This window comes from Ammospiza caudacuta, chromosome 3 (genome assembly GCF_027887145.1).
Source record: "Ammospiza caudacuta isolate bAmmCau1 chromosome 3, bAmmCau1.pri, whole genome shotgun sequence".
Lineage (NCBI taxonomy): Eukaryota > Metazoa > Chordata > Aves > Passeriformes > Passerellidae > Ammospiza > Ammospiza caudacuta.
In genome coordinates this window covers 97,707,947-97,728,106 of record NC_080595.1, presented here as the reverse complement: position 1 = coordinate 97,728,106, position 20,160 = coordinate 97,707,947, and the positions used below count along the sequence as shown (strand labels likewise).

The 20,160-nt window shown below is 38.8% G+C and overlaps 1 protein-coding gene across 4 annotated transcripts in view; it reads left to right on the top strand.

Annotated features, from left to right (window-relative positions):
* Window positions 1–9,699: 9,699 nt before the first annotated feature.
* The window catches only part of SENP6 (SUMO specific peptidase 6), a 72,532-nt gene continuing 62,071 nt past the window's right edge, over window positions 9,700–20,160 (top strand). For 3 of the 4 annotated variants that reach the window (XM_058801406.1, XM_058801405.1, XM_058801408.1), the window contains exon 1: window positions 9,709–9,882. In XM_058801406.1, the coding sequence (XP_058657389.1) occupies window positions 9,834–9,882 (49 nt within the window). In that variant the 5' untranslated portion in view covers window positions 9,709–9,833. Of the gene's footprint in view, window positions 9,883–20,160 lie in introns of all 4 variants that reach the window. The other variant, XM_058801407.1, reaches the window with a different exon arrangement.

Here is a 20,160-nt window from a genome sequence, read left to right as displayed (position 1 = left end):
TTTTCAAAAAATACCAACCATTTTCTTCCCATAATTATTTAGCCATTATACACAGGCAAATAGATAGCTGGAAACTAAAAACATGCCAAAAATTCACTTACAGGCAGGATTTATGTTAATGATGTTGTAACAACATGTTGCAGCTTACATAATTTTTTTTCTAGTATTTATATATATACAGTAGCTCTACAAGCCACCATGATATAACTTCCTTTGAAGACACAGAATTTGACAAAACCTTGAGCAGTTAACTCACCTATTAAACTGATGTTCTATTTATGGAATAATACAGCCCATTCTCTAGCAATATGTGGTCATGTAAAAAAAAGACCCTATCACACAGACACAGGAGGAGACAGAATAAGGTTGCTATGGGAACCTTAGCTCTAAATGGTCTGGCTTTTGTTGGCTTAAAATCTCAAACATTGTGTTGCATTAATTATGTTTTGGTTGAGCTTCTTTGCACTGAGTATGAAATTTGTTTTGCATGCGGTTTCAGTCTTACATGTACGTATGCAACACTTTACCAAAGAGAATTACATGTGTTAGCTAATACATAAGAGAAGAATTTATTAGTAAACTGAGTCGTGGTATTGAGGAAAATACTCTCAAGAAATAAGGGCAAGATTTTCTTTTTACTCATCTAGCTAAATCTCAGATAACACTATCCTCCATTACTGAATATGGACCATGGATCCTAACAAACTAATATAGCAGAAGCAGCAGTGGGAGGGAGCCACAACAAAAGGCAAGAATGAGGTGGCAATTGTGGGACAAAAAGGATTGGAGAAGTCTCTGTTGGAGGCATGGGAGGGATTTTGGTATGGAGAGATTAGATGGAAAGAAGCTGAAAACAGAAACTGAATGAAAGGAAAAAGCCAGAGGAAAGGATTTTAGGGGAGACTGAGTGAAGGGAAGAATGAGCAATGACAGAAGTTGAAGGACTGCATTTAGTGCAGAAGCCACAGGGAGGAAAGTGGATAAAGAGATTCTGAAAACAAGGTTGAGTCTGTCTGTTGGGGATGAGAAAATGGTAGCTGACAGTTTGCTGTAAAATATACTAATTAGGATAGTAATATAACTCAAAATACCCCCAAATTATGAAAATATTGTTAATCAATCCTACAAATGAGAATAAATAGCATATATATTGTTCCAAAGCATCTTAAAATCTTCTGCTGTATGAAAACAACAAAATTTCATGCATTCTACAAACTAGAAACATTTTACAACACTGAATTTCTTCAGAGGACATTTCAAGCGTCATGATGATGATTTTAATGACGATTTTCCTCTTGTAAAACTAGTTGAGGCTCATGAATAAGATTTAGTTTTCTTTTCTATAAATTACATTATCTATTATTAAGAAGATTATATTTAACTTGCTGAATTTTCCCTGGAATGATTACAATCTTTATTCATCTTTATGGGTGGTAGAGTCTGGAATTCTTATGATGAAAACTGATACAGCACTTTAAAACTTTTCTGTGCTGAAAACCAATACATTTAATTTCTATAATACCAGGCAACAAACAGGACAGACATTAATAATAGGTCAGCTCCACTTTAATGTTCTCATATGGTAACCATAATTTAAACAGTCTGTTAAAAGTTTCACATTGTTGTAGCAACCATAGACCCTAGGTCAAAATACATATATCTTCAAACTGATTGAAACTGTTTTGTTTTGCTGTCTTTATTTTGTTTGAAAATAAAGAAAACAGTGTTTGTGATCTAGATTATTTTCACGCAAATTTAAAGAGTTTCATATAATAAAGTAAGCAAATTTAATCACAAGTTACAAGGTTTTCTCAAAAAGAAATAGAGATTAATGTCTTCATCATATTAAAAGGAGCATTATCTTTCTTCTGAGCACTAAACAGTCTGAGTAATATGCTTACATATGTTCACAATATGCTTGCAAGCTGATGTGGACCTCAGGCTCCAGAAAAGACAAGTAACTGCTCAAGTGACTCTCAAGCATTTTTAGCGTAAAACGGTCAATAGCACCCAACACAGCATAAACCACTCTGTAAAAGTCTGCAGGCAGTCACATAACAGTAATGCTCGCAGCAGTTAAGTTCCCCTTAGCTTTTGATGAAACCAACAGCAATACTACTGATATTTTAATGTGAATGACTGTGTTATTTTAGGGGGCTCCAAGGATTTGAGACAGGACTCACAGTGGCAGCAGCCACTCCCTGGCCCCAACTATCTCTCAGCTTCTTGGCCTCCGACTTTTAACAGCTACATCTCCTTGAAGAAGAACATGACCTAATGGTATCCATTAGGAATAACACACCAAGAGCAACCAGATTCATCTTGTTTTTATACAGGCAGCTAATGATAAGGATTATACACGCCTGGAATGAATCAAAGACAGACACTTAATGACTGACATCGTCATTTATCAAAGAGCATAAAGACTTGGAGAATCCTTAAAGTTAAAACAAATGCTTGTGTTAGGCCACTTTACAAATTGGTACAGCTTGTTAACAAATACCACAGATCTCACAAGTCACTGTGAGTTAGAACATCCCCTCTCACTAAGATGTCCTTATACAGTATAACTTTGGGCCCACAAAGGTAACTCTTAATTTCTTTAACCTGCTCTGTCTCAGGGCTCATACTGCTTAACATCAATCAAGGTTCTCTACAGACTGCATCAGGGCCACACTCTACGCCACAAATACTTCTTGCATCTTATTTCATAGGGGCTAATTGAGTTATAATTCTGGAGAAAACTTCATCTTGTCTGAGACTTCCAAGCACACTTGGCATTTGACAATGCATGTATACCAGCATTTCATGTGGACTGGTGCTGTTAGGATATAACTTCATTAAAGAATGTAAATGACTTCTTCAAAAATAGCGGTGGACATCCACATCCTTCTAACAGAGGGAAATAATGTCTCAGAAGGCCATTCTCATCTTGAGAAGAAACACTGAGATCAAAACACTCTGGACTTCTACACAGATGTAAATGTCTTCTTACAGATCTCTGGCACTTGTATTCCAGTCTCCTGAGAATCACTGAAAAGCTCTGATGTCAAGCTCTGTCCATCCTCTTCGGAATAGCTGGAATGTAGGATCAATAGGAATAGAAGAAAGCAGATGATATTGACTCCAGTAAGATATTAACTGTTGTGTATGACTTCTTAAAACTGAACCAGGAAAAAAGCTGGGAAAACGCACTTTCCGTGTGCTTCCCTGACAGTCTGAGAGGGGCACTTGATCCTAAACAGGCTTATCCTACACAGGTTTATCCTCAATGTAATTCTATTATTTTCACTGTCAGAGCACAAGTACTGCAAGCACCTAACAAGGGGTCAAGGACAGGATTAGAATTAAAAGAAATTACTTAAACCAACAAGATGGTCCGCAGCGAAGAAATGTAGAAAATCAGACACTTTGGATGGAGAAATCAAATGAAGTGATACAAATTGAGATACAGCTGCTAGGGAACAACACTACAATAAAGGATGGAGGGTTTATGCTAGACTACAGATTGACCATGATCTGTGGTTTCGTTGAAAAATATTTTAGGATATATTGAAGGAATTGCAGTATGTCAGAAGTAGGAGACAGTAGTCATTCCACTCTATTCAGTTTTGGAGAGAGCTACATTAGTACTGCATTCTGATTTGAATGCCCCACCTTTAAATACAGACAAGTTAAAGAGACTCCAGTGAGATTGAAAATAATAAATAAAAGAAGACTGAAGGACAGGTAGAAAAGGATGAGATACACTACAGCAATCTCACAGTATAGAGAGGTTACCAAAAAGTGCACAGTGAATTCTAACTGAAGAAGAAGAAAGCTATTTCTAGAAAAGATTGTTTAGGTTAATATGGACATTCCCCACTCCCCCTGTTCTAGTATACTATCTGCGGAGACTGAAAATCAATCTTAAACTGAGACTTTTAAGGGCATATACTAGTGACATTTTAAGTCATAAATCTAGGCAGAAGGACACATGAAATTATCCCTTTATCTCTTTCAAATCCTGTATTATGTGGATTCTATTACTTGCAGTATGGTTATTGTTATGTAAGCTTTAACTGGCTCCACTTCCCAGATGAGACTGAGCCAGTACAGAACTTAAGCAGTACAGTGCACTGACAGGAGCACATCCATCTTCCCAGCCCAGACCTCTGAACTCCTACACACATTATGAAAGAGGTTTCAGAAGTTCTTCTGATTAGAAGGGGAATTTGCAAGGAACAAACCTGGTGTCTTCAGCAGCAGCATGAGCAGTAAAGGAGTAAGTAACGCAAATTGAGAACAGGAGGATGCTGTGATTGTTTCACCTCTGCTTTCATTATGATTGCTACAACCCCATGGGTCATGTTCATAGGTACAGAAACGTCACCTTTTTCTTTGCTTTAGAATGTATTTTTGCATGTATGTGTACAGGTTAATATTTGCCATTTTACAGTTTAGTTTATTTTTCGAAACATGATTCCAATATATACAGAAGTATCCCATATAAAACATGTAAGAAATTGTTCTAAAAGATTGCCTTAATTGCTTTGAGGCACAAGTATTCTTAAAGCTCCAGACACATAGGCATCTAATGAAACAGCCAGGGAAAAGGGGATCCTCCTCTAAGAGCTGTGAGCCAGCTGAAATATATCAATATATCAATTAGATGTGTTCTATTTACTACATGCATTTGCTTTAAATAAGCCATCTTCTTAAAGCCAATGGTTATTGACAAATGATCTCCAAAGATATCGGCTACAAAACAGTTTCTCTTTCTAATGGTGAGACCATTTTAAAGGAAGGCCATCTGCATGTTCTGCTAGCTGGCAATTAACCTGTACTTCTCTCCACAAGTGAGATCACGAGAATGACTTCTGTAAAATTTGATACAAAACGAGTTTCAGTATCTATTAAATGTGTTTAAACATGCTTTGGAAGTTGACTTAAGACATATTTCCCATTGATTTGAAAAGCGAGAGATTAGACATACAAGATCTGACCCTGTGCATAAATGTATGTTTTGTATGCTTGATATTTTCGGACGCCTGACATGCCTTAAGTAACAGTCTGAGCCTTGCTATGCTTTTATTATTTATGCTTAACTTTTATTGTAGAAAAATGTCTATTATTTTATTTTTCTCAATGCATACCCTTTGATTTTAGTATTTTTGTGCTGTAGACACATTTTTTCGGGGGGTAGATGAAAGACTACATTGTGATTATGTCATGCTATTTAGGATGACAAATGAAACATTTTATATTTTTCCTTTTAAATCAGAAAGAACTTCTGCTCTTATCAGTAAAATAATGGAAGAGTTACACTGAAAGACAAAGAAAAAAATTTATGCTGTTGCCTAATCTTAAAGTTGAAATGCAATCAATAAATGCATTTCATCAGTCTGTTGGCAAAACTATATTTCCCTTAGACCATCACCATAAAAATACCAGAAAGAAATAAAAGTTAATTCAGATTAACAACACTGTTGCTACAGGAAACTTAGAGAAAATATGATAAAGTGAGTTAGACATTTTGAATATACACTGGAAAGCATATTCTATGTATCTTAAAACTAATGTATTTTTCTCGAGGCTTTTACATGCTCCCCTTTTAACACTTAGAAAATTATCAACATTTTAGTCTTTTGTTAGTTAAAAATAAATCTTTGCCTCAAAGATTTAATGTACATTTATCTTATATACATCACTAGGAAATAATTAAAATATGAAAGATTACCCCCTATTTTTCCAACAGAATATATTTCATTTATAACTGGCTATTTCTTCTATAGCATCATTTCATGCATATATTTGAAATCATTCTCCTTTATAATGTTTTATTTTTCCTTATTGATCATAATTATTTTTCTATTTAGAGATGTAAATGAAGTAATGGTTCTGGACTGTGCAACAAATTCTCTAAGTTTTTTTTCTCTATAAAAAATGACCTACCAAATGTAGCCCAACCCTGCAAATGAAATTTTAATTTCCAAAAGTAATATCTAATGCTATGTTGTAGATAACAATGTTGGCATTTGACTCAATCACTCTTTTATACCTATAAAACTCACTTTGATGCTTAATTAGTTGTTATGTTTTTAGCCCAGCAAGTTGCTTTATCTCACTATCCAGTAAGAGAACTTGCAGATTTAAATCAAAACTGTTTCTCTTTGAATAGTTCTAATGCAATAATGACCAAATGCAAAAGATAATTAAATGAAAAATGGCCATTTTAAATTTCAAAATTTATAACAGCAGCAGAAAACTTAAAAGGTATTTGTTTATTATGGTTATTTTCCAACAGCACCAGGTTGAATTTTGAGGTAAGTTGGTGAGATTCAAAAAACAGCTCTCCTTCAAGGAAAGAATTAGGAAAATAGTTTAGACAAAATCCCAATGATCTTAAGCAGTTCTTAGTTATTTACTACCTACTTGACAATCTATCTTTTGATACCACAGTTAAACAAAAACCCTTTTCCACATCCTGATGTATCACTGTAGTCCTAGCACACAGATGAATAGTACTCTTCCCTCTGGAAACTCCTGAAGAGCTACCTGCAGTATGCCAGCTATCCTGGAATAGTATGAGACAACCCCTGAAATTAAAGCACTAACTTCAATAACAAGATATTGTAATGCAAGAAATACATCTGATTTCACTTTGAAAATGCTAAGGAAAAAAACTAGGCAGCTGGTCATGAGGACAACAAGAAAAGGACATGCACGAGGACAGTTTTTAAAACTGAGAACACAAACTGTGTTTCATTAACATGTTCAAGAAACAGATCAAAGAACAACAATGAAAAACAGTGAAAACTAACTTCACTCCAGAACACTTACTTCCTGAAAAATGGGAGTGTTAAATAAGTTACTTATAGTCTATTGAGGAAGTTCATGGGTTGTAAATAACAAAAAAAAAAAAAAAATTCAAGGTGCCTATAAATTCCCTTTAATGTCTATATTCAATTTTCATACCAGTACAGAAAACTAAGTAATGTACATTACCACAACAGAAGCTGTAGAACTGCAATCCCAATTTCATTTTATTCCTTAAGCAAGGAACTAGTGTTTCTAGGAAATAGCTACCTCCATTATCATGGCTAACCTTACGAAAACATAGAGGAAACAAGAAGTAACTGGAAAGAATCAGAAATACAAAGAAAAAAAACCTTTTCAGTTTCTGTAAAGTAATTTTCAGTACTGAATCATCTAAACCACATTAATTAATAATATCTTTTTCATTGTGGGAAGAAAAGGAAAAAATAGATTTCAAAGATGAGACAAAAATTCTTCATCACTCTCTGATGCAGTAATGAGCTATCCACCATACACAGAGCTGTGCCAACAGAGCTGAGCACAGGCAAGTGTTTGTAAATTCTGAATCTTGCACTGGGCTGTGATTGTCAGCTACCCACAGTGGGACTGGTCAGCTGCTTAGGGGATGCTAAAAGCCAGGAAGCAATGACCTGATGCATGTCATCCCTGGGCTCTTCTTCTATGAACACAGTAGAATTCTTCCTTCAGAGAGAAAGAAAACTCAGTAAATTCTGTAAGATTTCCCTCTGCAGAAAGGAGAACACTAACTTTCTCTTACTCATTGTTCATTCTGTTACATGAAGAAAATCTGGTTCCAGGCAAAGTTAAGAGGATCTGAAAAGACTTTGTAAGAATTGAGTGCTCTCAGTATTGCATTCCCTCACAAATAGTTCTCAAATGAAAAAACAAACCACTCTAAGGTTGAGAATAGACTACTAATAAAAGTTTTATTAATAAGAGTTTCGACTATATTCTACCCTCTTGCATCCTTAAAGAGCTTCAAAATAAAGGAAAAACGAACAGTGCAATGAGATGTAATTCTGGGCAGGTACTTTCCATAAAAAAGTGTATGTCAAATTATCAGTCAAAAAGTCAAAATCAACCATGCATCTAGATTAACACTGATAGCTTATTCCCTTATCCTTTCTACTTTAAAAGGGTATTTTCATCTACACTGCATCTCAGTTCACTAAAACTCTGAAGCTGTATTTGATGCCTTGGTCAATGAAACCACTACTGTGCATTAAACATTTATTCAAATAACTCATAACTCTAAATCCTTAGTTTTTAAAAAATTGTGTAGAATTGTGTAGACCTGGATCAGTCTAGTGTCAGCTATCAATAAGAACTTGTTTTGGTGGATTAATGCTGTAACCTCAGCAGTAAATCCTTTAACTGGACAATGCCCCTCTGAGATACAAGATGGTATTTTTAAAAATCAGATTCTAAATTTCTTTTTTTTTTTTTTCTTTTTTAACTATTAGGTTTCTATTGAACAGATGATTTTCTTGGTTTCTCTGTAATTAGCTGGGACCAATTTCTCCTAATTGTTTCCCGTTAACCTCATTGCTAATGAAACAAGGATAGTTTGTGATCTCGCTTTCAGGAAGCCTTTTTTTCTAAGGAGATTTTGAAGACTGAGATTCGTAGATTTACCAGCAGTGTTACAGCTTTTGGGATTCTTTCTAAATACTTGCAAGCTCTGGTGGTGTGACGTAGCACTTGGGGAGCAGTTTGACATCTCCTGCTGGCTTCCAGATCACTCTTTGCCTCTCCATTGCATAAAAACTGAGCACTCTTGGAAGTATTTTAAACATGCTAGGTGCATTCAGGAACAAAAATACCAAATTTAGAAGACTTAAAGGAAAACAACAATTTTCCTCTTTCTAGCCTTTAATCATTATATGCACTAGGTGCTTTAATTTACCTAATTTAGGATTTCAGTCTACAAACAAGTCTTCAGTTCGAGCATTTTTGGAAGATGACTTTTCAGGGGTTAGAAATGTTGGGAACCAGGTACTCTAGACATGAGAATTCCCCAAATTTGCAGTAAAGTTGGAGGGGAAAGGGAGTCAATAGAATCCCAGATTGAAAAAACCTGTTGAAGAAAGGGGTATCTGGTTTTCCCTAGCTATAGATTGCCATAAACTAGCTTTTAGTTTCTAAAGGATGTGTGTTTTGGGTTTTTTTTGTATTTTGGCCTCACGGGAAAGCTTTTCAAAATGCAAAACCATACAAGCTAAAAGTCAAATGTACCTACGGCCATGACTTGCAATTTCACTTTAGTTGGTGTGGCAACGCTGTACGTTTTACAAAATCCAGCTTTTGGATTTGAATACGACCAGGCCACAGAATATTTTAACATTAAAAGGAATCTTTGAATCTTGCGAAGACCTTTCCCCCGAGCTTGAGGGAAGTGAGAGGCCGGCGGGCCGCAGCGCTCCGCCATGGACTCCCGCTCTGCTCTAACTTCATTCATTTTACCCGAGCCACCTCCTGGTCTCCCGAAAGCTGCTGCCTCCCGGCTGATGGAGGAGGGAGCGGGAGAGCCCGAGATACGGCGGGGCGCAGCGTTGCTGCGGCCATTTTATGGTCCCGGGGCCGGGAGAGCCGGCGGCTCCCGCGGCGGGCGAGCGGCAGAGCGGGCAGGCCAGCGCCGTTCCCGGAGCTCAGCGTTGGCGGCGGCGCGCTCCGAGCCCTCGCCCTCCCGCGCTCTCGGGGGCGCGTGCGGCGGAGTCGCGGCCCGGCCCGCCTGCCCCGACGGGCGCCAACGGGCCCGGCTGCGGCCGCTCGCGGGTATCTAGCGGCGGGCGCGCTGAGGGAGGAGCGGGCGTGCTGCCGCCGCTTCCTCCTGCGCGGGGGCCGGAAGGCAGCGCGGCCCGGCAGCGGGAGAGGGCCGGGCCTCGGCGGTAGTGCCGCCGTTGCGGGTCAGCCACCCAGCCTTCCGCAGTGGGGGCGGGCAGGCCGGGGGAAGGGCCGGGCCCCGCCGCCGCGCTGGGCGATGGAGTGAAGGAGCGCTGCGCGGCAGCGGGAAGATGGCCGGTGGCGGCGGCGGCGGCTGCAGAGACAGCTTGTTTCTGGAAGGTGCGTGCAAGGCTGCGAGGAGGGAAATGTGGCCCGCGAGCCGCGTTTCCCTTCTGGCGACCAGCAAAGGGGCACGGCACAAACTGGGGAATGGGGGAGGCGGGCGTGTGAGTTCATATGGGGTGGGGGTTATGGGTCCCCTTTGGGTGCGACGACAATGAGAGGTGGCTTCGTGGTGGGGGAAGGGTGGCTGCCGTGCCTAAGTCTGCTGAAAAGAGACCTGCTTTTCAGGGAGGGCTTAGTGAGGGCGATTTGGTTCGTTTTTCTTTTTTCCTTCTTTCTTTCTTTTACTGTTCCGAGGCGCCGGGAGTGCGGTGTTTCTTTCCTTTGTCGGGGCAGCGGCGAGAGCAGCCCGGGTCGGTGCAGCGGCCGGACTCCGGCGCGGCTCGGCGGGCGCTGGGCTGGGGGCGGCGGGCACGGTTAGCGCCGGGTGAGAGGGAGGGAGGCCGGGGCTGCATTGCCCTGCCCTCAGCCCGCTCCCAGGCCCCGGCCTTGCCCGAAAGCTTTGGCCCCACCATAAAATAAGTCTTCGCCTGCTCCTAAAAGGCTCCTGTAAAGGTTTGGGACTGAGTTGAATTTTGTGAGGGGGGTAATGCTTATAATTGTGATACGAAGGGGAGGATGAGCCTTATTACCTGCATTTGAAAGAAACCTTTTGCGTTTGTAAAGCCTTGACTCTTTTTTTTTTTCTTTTTTTTTTCTTTGTTTTTCCTTTTTATTTTGGTACACGGTTTTGGTGTCTTGAGGGGTTTTTTGTTTATCACTGTAAAGCTTTCAATTATACTGCAAAAAGCCTCCTGAAATGGGGATATTTTTAAACTGTTGAGTCTTTACAGTTTCTTTGATACATTAAAAAATTACTGCTGTAGTCTTGCAGAATTGCTATAAGCACATGTCCTGATGGCATGGACCAGTAGTGTGGTAAATTCTGCCAAATTACCGCAATGATAACAAAGGAAAATTAATGAAATTAAGTATTCCTCATAAGCAGAGTTTTTCAAGTCAGGAATAAGTTCAGCATGGGAGATTTGCAGTACCTGTATTGCACAGAACATAACCTCTTGCAGATTTTCTCTTGCTGCAGGATGTTGGATATTGGCTTTTTATTACAAGATATTCTGGAATAGGTGTACCGTGTGAACAAAGTACTGCTTGTTGTTTTAAATAATTAATCTGGAATTTTGATATTCAGAAACTCTGAATAATAATAACAGCTGTCATGGTACCTCCCTTATGCCTTTAAAGGATTTGGTGGTGAAATGCAGACACCCCATTTTTTTCCTGAAGTCTCCACAGACCGTGGTGAGGTTTGTGCAGACAGCTAAAAGTGTCAAGGTGATGATTAGTCACTGTCTTCTCTGTGCACCTTGAGTAGTTGCTGGCTGGTCAGGTGGCTGAGAGAATATGCATTTCATATGCAATATTCACGCTTTTTTCCTTACGAATTCTCATTCCAGCAGCAGGAGCAGTACAATACTGGATAGTATCTCCATTTGAACCTTCAGTGTTCCACGATGGGTGAACTGAGTTATCAGCTGGTTTTGTGTTTTCCCATTGTTTGGGGACATGTTCATTTTAGGACTGATGAGGTGATGGAAACCCTAAGAGTTCAGCCACATGTGAAGAAAATCTAGTGTAGATGGTGGTGACAGAAAATTTATGGGGGTGGCCCAAGTCCAAACGGGACAGTCACACTTGGGCAGATTTAGTAAGAGCTGGTAAAATCTGTACTGATTTGAAGCAAAGGGAAAAGGCTTCAGATGTTATTTGATAGGTACTTATTAGAGATATTTATAGGAAAAATACAGGCCTAGAAAAATCTATAAATACATATATATACATGAGATTTTTGGCAATCTGCAGTCTGGAAAGGTAGCATAGTAGCTCAACCTACCTAGAAGCACCATTACCCTAAGGCTAGGCAAGCAAGAGATTGCCAGATTTGTGGGACAAGTATAGCGGGGACAAAAAAGGGGATTGAAGTGTGCAGAGCAGGAAATATGGCAACTGCTGTTGCTGGATGATGGTTATTAATACATGAGCCTAGAGCTGTATCTATAACTTGTCTGAGTGTATGTTTCAGGGAGTCCTTTGAAGGCTGTGTAAGCAACAACCAAAAATTGTTTACTTAATGTTTTCAGAGGTGTTTTCTCAAAGACTGGCAAAGGGGAGGGGCAGGGCTCCTCCGTCTATCCCTGCACGATGGAAGAAGTCTGGGTGAAATGGATGCCAGCTCTATCACCGGTTCAGCTCAGTCTAAGGGACACTCTGCTGGTTAAATACATACCTGCATTTGTGTGTGTGCATACAGGTACACAGACATTTCTGGTGCTGTCCTGCTTATGCTGACTATCAGTCAGACTCAGGATAAATGCACAGTTAAGTGAAATAAATTACTTTTCAGTATCACAGTTGTTTGGAATTTTGGTTTTGATTCCACTTGTCCAGTGAGATACTGCTTTTCTTTCATTTAGTGTAACAGATGTTACTGTGAAGAAATATGTCTGTCATTCTAGTGTAAAAGAGCTTCCTCTTAACATTTTTATTATTCTATTCTCCGGTAAAAACAAAATGGTCTTTCTAGAAGGGTGTTCCTTGAATGATTGATTTGTTGCCTTTCTGGTAATACCATTCTTGAACATGGTGATTCATAGTGATTCATGTTTTTTGTCCAGTTCTTTGTATCTAATGTGTATAATTTTTTATGCTGTGTTATATAGACTGTTTAATGGAAATGTGAAGAAGATCCCTAGGATTGTAATGGACTCTTTTTAAAGCTGCATTTGTTACCATTCTGAAGCAATGATAATAGTTGATCACTTACACGTGGATATATGGGGCCTACATGATTACTTCACTTGAAGTGCCAGGACTGTTAGAAGTGTGGAAAGTACTCTATTTCTGTTATTTAATCTAGATGCAAGTGAAATTAGTAAAACTGTTCTGAATTTGCTTTTTTAAAGTGATGTTTCAAGTTATGGGCTGAACATGCAGAAATTGCACTAACAAAGTATTTCTCTTACATGAGAATTCTTTCCTGATGTGGAGGAGGAGAAGTTTAGTGAACTGTCTGCAACAGTTCCTGTGTGTTTTAATTGATAGTCATGTCTAAAATATAAAGAATGGCAGGCAAACTCATTTGGACTTAAGGTAGGAGGCATGTTAAATATATGGGAATGGAGAGTACTGTTGATCATAACCTTGGAGAAAAATTGCAGAAACTCTTGTTTTCTGACTCCTTCACTGTTACTGAATTGCAAGGAAATTGTAATTTCTCCTTTCCAACATGAAATTTAAAGTTTACCTATGTTTATGCAGTAGGTAATAGGTAAACTTCAAAAGAAGAAGGGAGAAATGTACTGTTCTTTCCTATCATTTATTTCAGTCTCCTGGTGCTTACAGTAGTGAGGCTGAGAACCAGTATTGAATTTTCTTTTTGAGGATCTCCTTTCTAAGGAATGTTGCCAGTCCCTAGCATTGGAGCTGTTGAGATAGTTCACTGCAGTCGTGGCAGGAATTTGCTCAATTTTCATTTCTATTTCTTGGCTACAGGTTTTGTATTAACAGTAAACAAAACTATGTGGTGTACCTGTTAGCAGCAGTAGTGTGAACTTCACAGTTGTCTGCCAGAAGCCTCCAGAAGACTGCTTTATTCTTCTTTCAGTTCACATATAAAGATTTGTCTTCACCAAAGCAAGAGTTGTAGACTTATGTATTTTCTTAAAGGTAGCTGAGATTCTGGGGTGGTACAGAAACATGCAGCTTTTGTGTATTAGAGTTACAGACTTACCTTTTGAAGTGGTGGTAAGCCCCTCCTCTCTTTTTTTGTTTCTGTTTTTAATCATACTGAGAAATCTCTGGCTGGATTAATGCAAATTAGGAGGGTAAAGTGGAATTTATATTCAGGTAGAACACTTGAAACATTTCTACCTGCAAGACTCTTCTCTTTATTTTTCTCTTAACAGTGAAATTTAATTATTAATTGTTGCAATTGTCTCTCATAAGTCTGTGGTGCTGTGTTTGTGATCTAATGGAGATTGTGATTAACTTGAAAATGTGGGGAAGAGTTGTTTCAGGTATCATTGATCTTCTGTGTCTATATGAACTCCTGCTTTGTCCTGTTGAATTCTTTGGTTTGCATCTGTCCCATCAATGTCCAGACAGCTTGTTTCTTCTGTTTGTCTTGAGAGTGTTTTTTAAACAACAAAGTGTGAAGTTTGTGACTTCCATAGCTCTTCTATATATCCTGGTCCTTTGACACATTCAGATTTTTTTCCAGCACTGCACATACATCTTCTTAGACTTGAACAATGTTCAACTGTCCTGTCCAGTGGTTTTCAGAATAGGAAACCTTCTGACTTGAGTAACAGGTTGTTCTCTGTGAATGAAACTCATTGAGAGCTATTCCTCAACAAAATCAAATGGAAAGCATTTCTTACTGTCTTATTCTTTTCTACATGCCAGACTAATTTGGGTGATAGGTGGCATGAAATATTTGGAAAGATGAGTGCTTCTTAAAGTAAGCAGAAAGATACTAAAAATAAACGTAATTTATCTATTACTGCTCTATAGCATATGTTGCAATATGCTTGGGAGCACCTTCTAAGGTAAAAACCTGTGTCCCAGTCCTCTTCCACATCATCACCTCCTTAATTTTGAGACAGGATTCTAGGAGCCCAGGCTTGTCCTGAGCTTTCTGAAGTAAAGTATCTGTGCACAATTTTCTGGTTTTCATTGTGGAGACATTTAGTATTTGGTAATTTTTCCTAAGTAACTCCTGCTCTATAAGTTTTCTCAAAGTGGGACATAGAAACTTCTGGTGTAACTCTCTTGTTTGGGATACCTCATCCACTATTTCCGGCTCTTGGATTTGGTAGTAAAGCACTACTCTTTCCTCAGAAAAAAGTTAAGAATTTCTGGTGAGTTTTAGTGGCAAAAAAAAAAAAAAAAAGAGAATGTTGCTAAAAGAGATCTTTACACTCTTCTTTATGTAACTGTAAATAAAGAGGTAATAGTAATAACAAAAGTAGTAACATTAATACATGGTGGGATAGCAAACATCAACAGTTTGTACAGATATGAGCCTGTTTAGATATTTCAGTCTTTCCCTTCTTGTTTTATGTACAAGGATAAAACAAAATAGATTATTTATTTTAATGGTTTCAGCAGCAACTTTGGCTTTTATTACTGTTGTTTCTGGAAGAATGCGCATGGGTTTTGGTGCAGTATCAGACTTCACCTAGTCTATAGTTTTATCTTTGTCTCATAATTGAGGCGTACCAAGGTGTTTTGTGTTGTAGCACATCCTATAATATGAGAATAGCCACTGAACTTGCCACTTTTAAATATTGCTTTGTAAGAATATGAAGGTTTTTTGAGTCATCTCATAATTTTGCCTTCTTCCTTCCCAGTAACAGGATCACCTATTCCCAACCCCCTGCCATAGGAAGGGACACCTTCCACTAGACCAAATTGCTGGAGGCCCCATCTAACCTGGCCCTGAACACTTCAGAGTTGGTGCATTCACAACCCCCTCAGCAACCTCTGCAAGTGCCTTACCGCCCTCAGTGTCCTTGGCTACTGCTTTCTTACAAGTAACAAACACGGTAGCATGACTTTTATTTTTCCAAAACTTAAACCCCTCCTATTTACAGACGTGTAAAGGTAATTTTTTTACCAATTTACCTTACAGGTAAAAATACAGAAGTTCTGTGAAATTTGCTCACTCTATTAAGCAGGGAAGTCAAAATTAGTGTGCCTGAAGTGCAGGTTTCAGTGTTGCCTGAGCATGGTTCAGTTTGCTGCTCACTGGTGTTTGTTCCTTCAGTGGCTGAGCAGTCAGGGGCACAGGACAGCAAATACCTTCAGCTGTGTGTGTTGCAAAAAAAGGCGTGGAAGAGTGTGCAGGATAGCTTAAGGTGCTGCAGGAGGCTGAGAAACCAAACAGAAATGGAGCTGTTGTGGTGGAGGATATTGTAGAGATACCAGGAACAAATCTGGGTTTGGGGAAAAAGGACAAATATCATTTTCTTATCTTGGCAGTTCTAAAAGGCAGTTACATTGGGAGTGAGGGGAGGATGTGTTAAGTTCCTTTCTTTTGGCCCATGTTTTGGCACTCACTTGGTTTCAGTTTTTTGAGGTAGTGATAGTTTTACATAGATTGAAATCTGTCTAATGCTCTGTACTTACTTGCTATGAAGAAAATTAAAACATTCGTAGAATATTGTCTTTGTTATTATATAGAATTAAATTTGTTGGCAGCTTTATCTTACACATTTAATTTTTAAAAGGATGTATTCCTAACTTTTGTTTCTGTGTTTAGCAGCCTAGGATGCTTAATGCCTAATATTTTCAGGTTAAGATGACCTTTTCAGGTTAAGATGACCTTAAGTCAGAATTGGTGTTTGAATGTCACGTTAGTGGGTGTGACTCCAGTTTGGAAGCAGAGCTGCATGTACTCTCCACCACCCTGGAAACTTAACCGCTTTCTTGCCAGAGAGATGGAACTTGCTCTGTTGTGTCTTGCCAGGTTGACTCTTTGCCAAACTTGTATTGGATTTGCTCATTGAAGGGTAACTGGTAGGTGCAGGACAATGGCTTGGATGGGAGAGAGCGTACAGCCTCTCTTCTCATGTGAGAATGATAGCACGTTTCCTGTTCCACCTCTGCCTGGTGATCTCTTAAGTCAGGCTAAGGTGTATGACATAGCTTCAACTTTGTAATTTTAGGTATTTTAGTGTAAGAGCAGCTTTATTCTGCCCAAGGACACACAACTATTTTAAATAGCAGGTTATCTTCTGTGAAGAACAGGGTTATGGTGAAGGTTGGAGACTGGAGGGAATAAATTAACAGGCTGTGGTTATTTCTTCTCAGGTTGGTCAGCAGGCCTTTAAAAAGTTTTTGTTAACAGGCAAGGGATATAAGTGCTGCATGAGGCAAGGAAACATTTCTGCATGTGTGTCCCAGTAATTCCTATGAAAGAATAATTTGGAGTGAAAGACTTTGGGGTATCTTTCTCTGAGTTCATCTTGAGTGATTATAGATAAAGAGCAGTGATGATTCAAAACTCTGCGTTAAGCCCTCCTGGCTTTTTGTTTGTTTGTTTTCAGACCATATGAGCTGGAGCAAAGTCTCCCTGCTCATGTCTCTGTGAGATTTCGTTTGTTTGTTTATTTTTATTAGAAGACTTGCCACAACAACGTTTTAGGAATGAAAAATACCAATAATACTCTGCTGGTGTGGTTAAACATATTACTCTATGACATGATTAATAATATGTAATCTTAGAAATTTATGTCTGTAAGAAACAGCTGCAAAATATTTATTTTATGAGTATGTTTTTATTCAGTGTCATACAGTTGTTTCATTTGTACTAAAATTCATTCTACAGATGTATTTTTATTAATGTCATAGGATATAATGTTATATTTGTTTGACATGTACAATTTTTATGGCTCATTTAGCAAAATATGAGTATCCTGCTGATGACAGAATTTAATACGACAGTCTAACAGAAAGATTATTCAAGAGCCCATTAGATGAGAATTTGAACTATGCTGTAGATGTTAGGTTTCATATTTACAATTGCCTTGGTAATTTCTGAGGCTCACTTGTAGAAATGTTTAATAGAGTGTGTTGTAATTTTATTTTTACCAAGGCTTACTGCTTAAGAAACAATTTAAGGATCCTTTGCAATTGGGAGTAAACTTTCAAAAGTGAACTTTGGGACCGTGCTGGCCCCGTGGTCACTGTGATTGCATATACCTGGCCCTGGGACAGTAAAACTTCAATGGAGATTTTGTAGCTCTGCCATAAGGCAGGTCTGTTGTAGCTGAATCTTTACTTGATAAATACCACAAAAACTATCTGTCACTGATAAAGTAAAAAGTTTTTTGTCATGTAGCAAAGCCTATATTAGATGAAAAAGGCACTGCTCATTAGCAGTAAGAAAGGCTCTGTGATAGAAACAGCTTAGAGATCAATGTAAGCAGGAGTTTCTTTGGGTAGAAGTGGCTGAAACTCTGGCTGCAGGATGGTCACATCTGTGTTTTGCTTTGGCTGTCTTTGGAGTGCTGTTTCTTGAAAAGTAGTTTTGTAACTAGGTTCAATTAGCGAGCTGGCCTGTGTTATTTTATTAAAAATGAGTTGATAGCCCATCTTTATTTTTGTTGCTTTAATGAACAGTTACTGAGAAAACATTTGCTTTTCATGGGATGTTAAAGTGATTTTTCTCGCTTTTTAAAAAATAAAGACTGCTTAGTGGATCTTAGTGTACTGTGACATAGTCATTAGTTGTCAGTGCTCCTTAAACTCAATTGCTGTTAGGTCTGGAAAAGTTTGGTGCTTCCATTACAAAGATTTCTGTGATCTTAATGCAGTACTCCAGTTGCATTATGTCACACCTTGCTGCATTGATGGTTGCTAATTGCAAAGGGAGTTAAAGTAAATAGTGTATCTAGTCTGATCAGAAGGCTGTTGCCTATATTTGAGTTGCATTTCTCTGATTTTTTTTTTAAGAGACATAATGTCCATAGATCTAAACTGTGTGTGGATTTGCAGAGTCACAGAAGGGGCTGTGTGTGGGGCCTTTCTGTGTGGGCCCGCAAGGAACCGTGCCTGCAGCCGGCAGCACAGGCAGCCCCACTGCGGGGCGCTGCTCGGAGGGACAGACGGACAGAGCTGCTGCTCTGCTCTGAGGGACAGACAGAGCTGCTGCCCCTCCCGGAGACAGCGAGCTCCGGCTGTGCTGCACTCAACGCTAGCACTTGGCTCATGGCAGCTTGGCTGGAGAAAACTAATCTTTGGGGTGGAGAGGAGTGTTGGTGGAGCCAGTCTATTCCTTTTCAGCCATATTAGAAATCCACCTCAGCTGACTGCTGCCTTGTGTGGGTATGAAAGCTTGCCAGTGTCTCTAAGAATTGGAGAAAACTCCAGGTATTTAGCCTTTAGCAAATGCAAATATTTTTCTTGCCACATAGTTTAACTAACTCTTTCATCATCCTTTCCCTACTCAGTTATTTTCTGAAATGTCCTTTTTTCATGTGACCAAATTTTTGAGGTTGAGATTGTTGAGCATTTTCTTTGTATGCTTTCTTTGCTGTCTGTTTCATGTGAATTTTGAACAATTGTCAACATCAAAGACGTGTCTTGCTCTTTTTTTCTACTTCAATTACATTTAGAGTTTCTTGTTATGGAATAAACATTTCTTGTGGAAGTGTTCAAGGCCAGGCTGGATGGGGCTCTGAGTGGACTGGTCTAGTTGAATGTCTCCCCCCTGCTCATGGCAGCAGGGCTGGCAGTAGATGATTTTTAAGGTCCCTTCCAACCATTACCATTCTGTGATTCTTCTGTCCTGTGTGTGCAAGTTAAGTTCTTGCAGAGATTGTGGAGCCTTTCTGCACTTTCAATTTCTGTATGTTTTTATAAAGGGGGTAGTATCTATCTGACATCATGTGTGAAACTTTACAGGATAAACCCAGAAGAATTAAATAGTACAAATTCTTTTTTTCTTCTTCCTCTTCGGTATGTAAGATACAGTGCTTTATTTCAACCTCATGTTCCAATTTCTGCAGCAAACATGGAAACCTTCTCAAAGTGTCAGTTGCCTAATTTCCAGGTAGTTTGCATTATTAATCTTACTCTGTCTGTAACTGCCTTTGAACACTTTCTCAAAATAGATTGCCATTTGTTTAGTGCTGCTGTATTCTCAGTTGCACAAGCTTAGGTTTTATGTGAAGATGGATCCCATGGTGCATAACAAAGTGTGCAAATCACGTGCATAATATACTGTAAGGTTTCATGCTCTGTTTTGCTCATCTTCTAAGACTATTCCAGTGTTCAGAATTTGAGATCATCTGTGATTAATGTAATATACTGATTTGCCGCAGGAAGTGTATTCTGGAATTCTTGTTCAACTGTCATCTTCCTCAAAATGGCTTGTTAGCTTGATAGATTTTTTCATATTTTGAGATTGAATTGGCAGTTCAGAAATGGTTCTTAGGCTAACCTCACCTTTTATCCTCTATTTTTATCTATAAAATAGGAATATATCTCTCTTTGACTTAACTTTCCTTAAAAACAGCAAAACTTTCTTCCTAATTTCTGAATTTTTGGTATATCTCCAAGTCTAGCAGTAGAGGTTTTAGGTAAGTAAAGAATTCATAATACTAGAGATGAAAACAATACTTTATTGTTTGTTTCTCCTTTCTTCCCTGTTTATTGTTGGCTCCTGCTTTTGATATTACTCAAATTATTTTACTTGTGTGGGAAGTTTGAGTG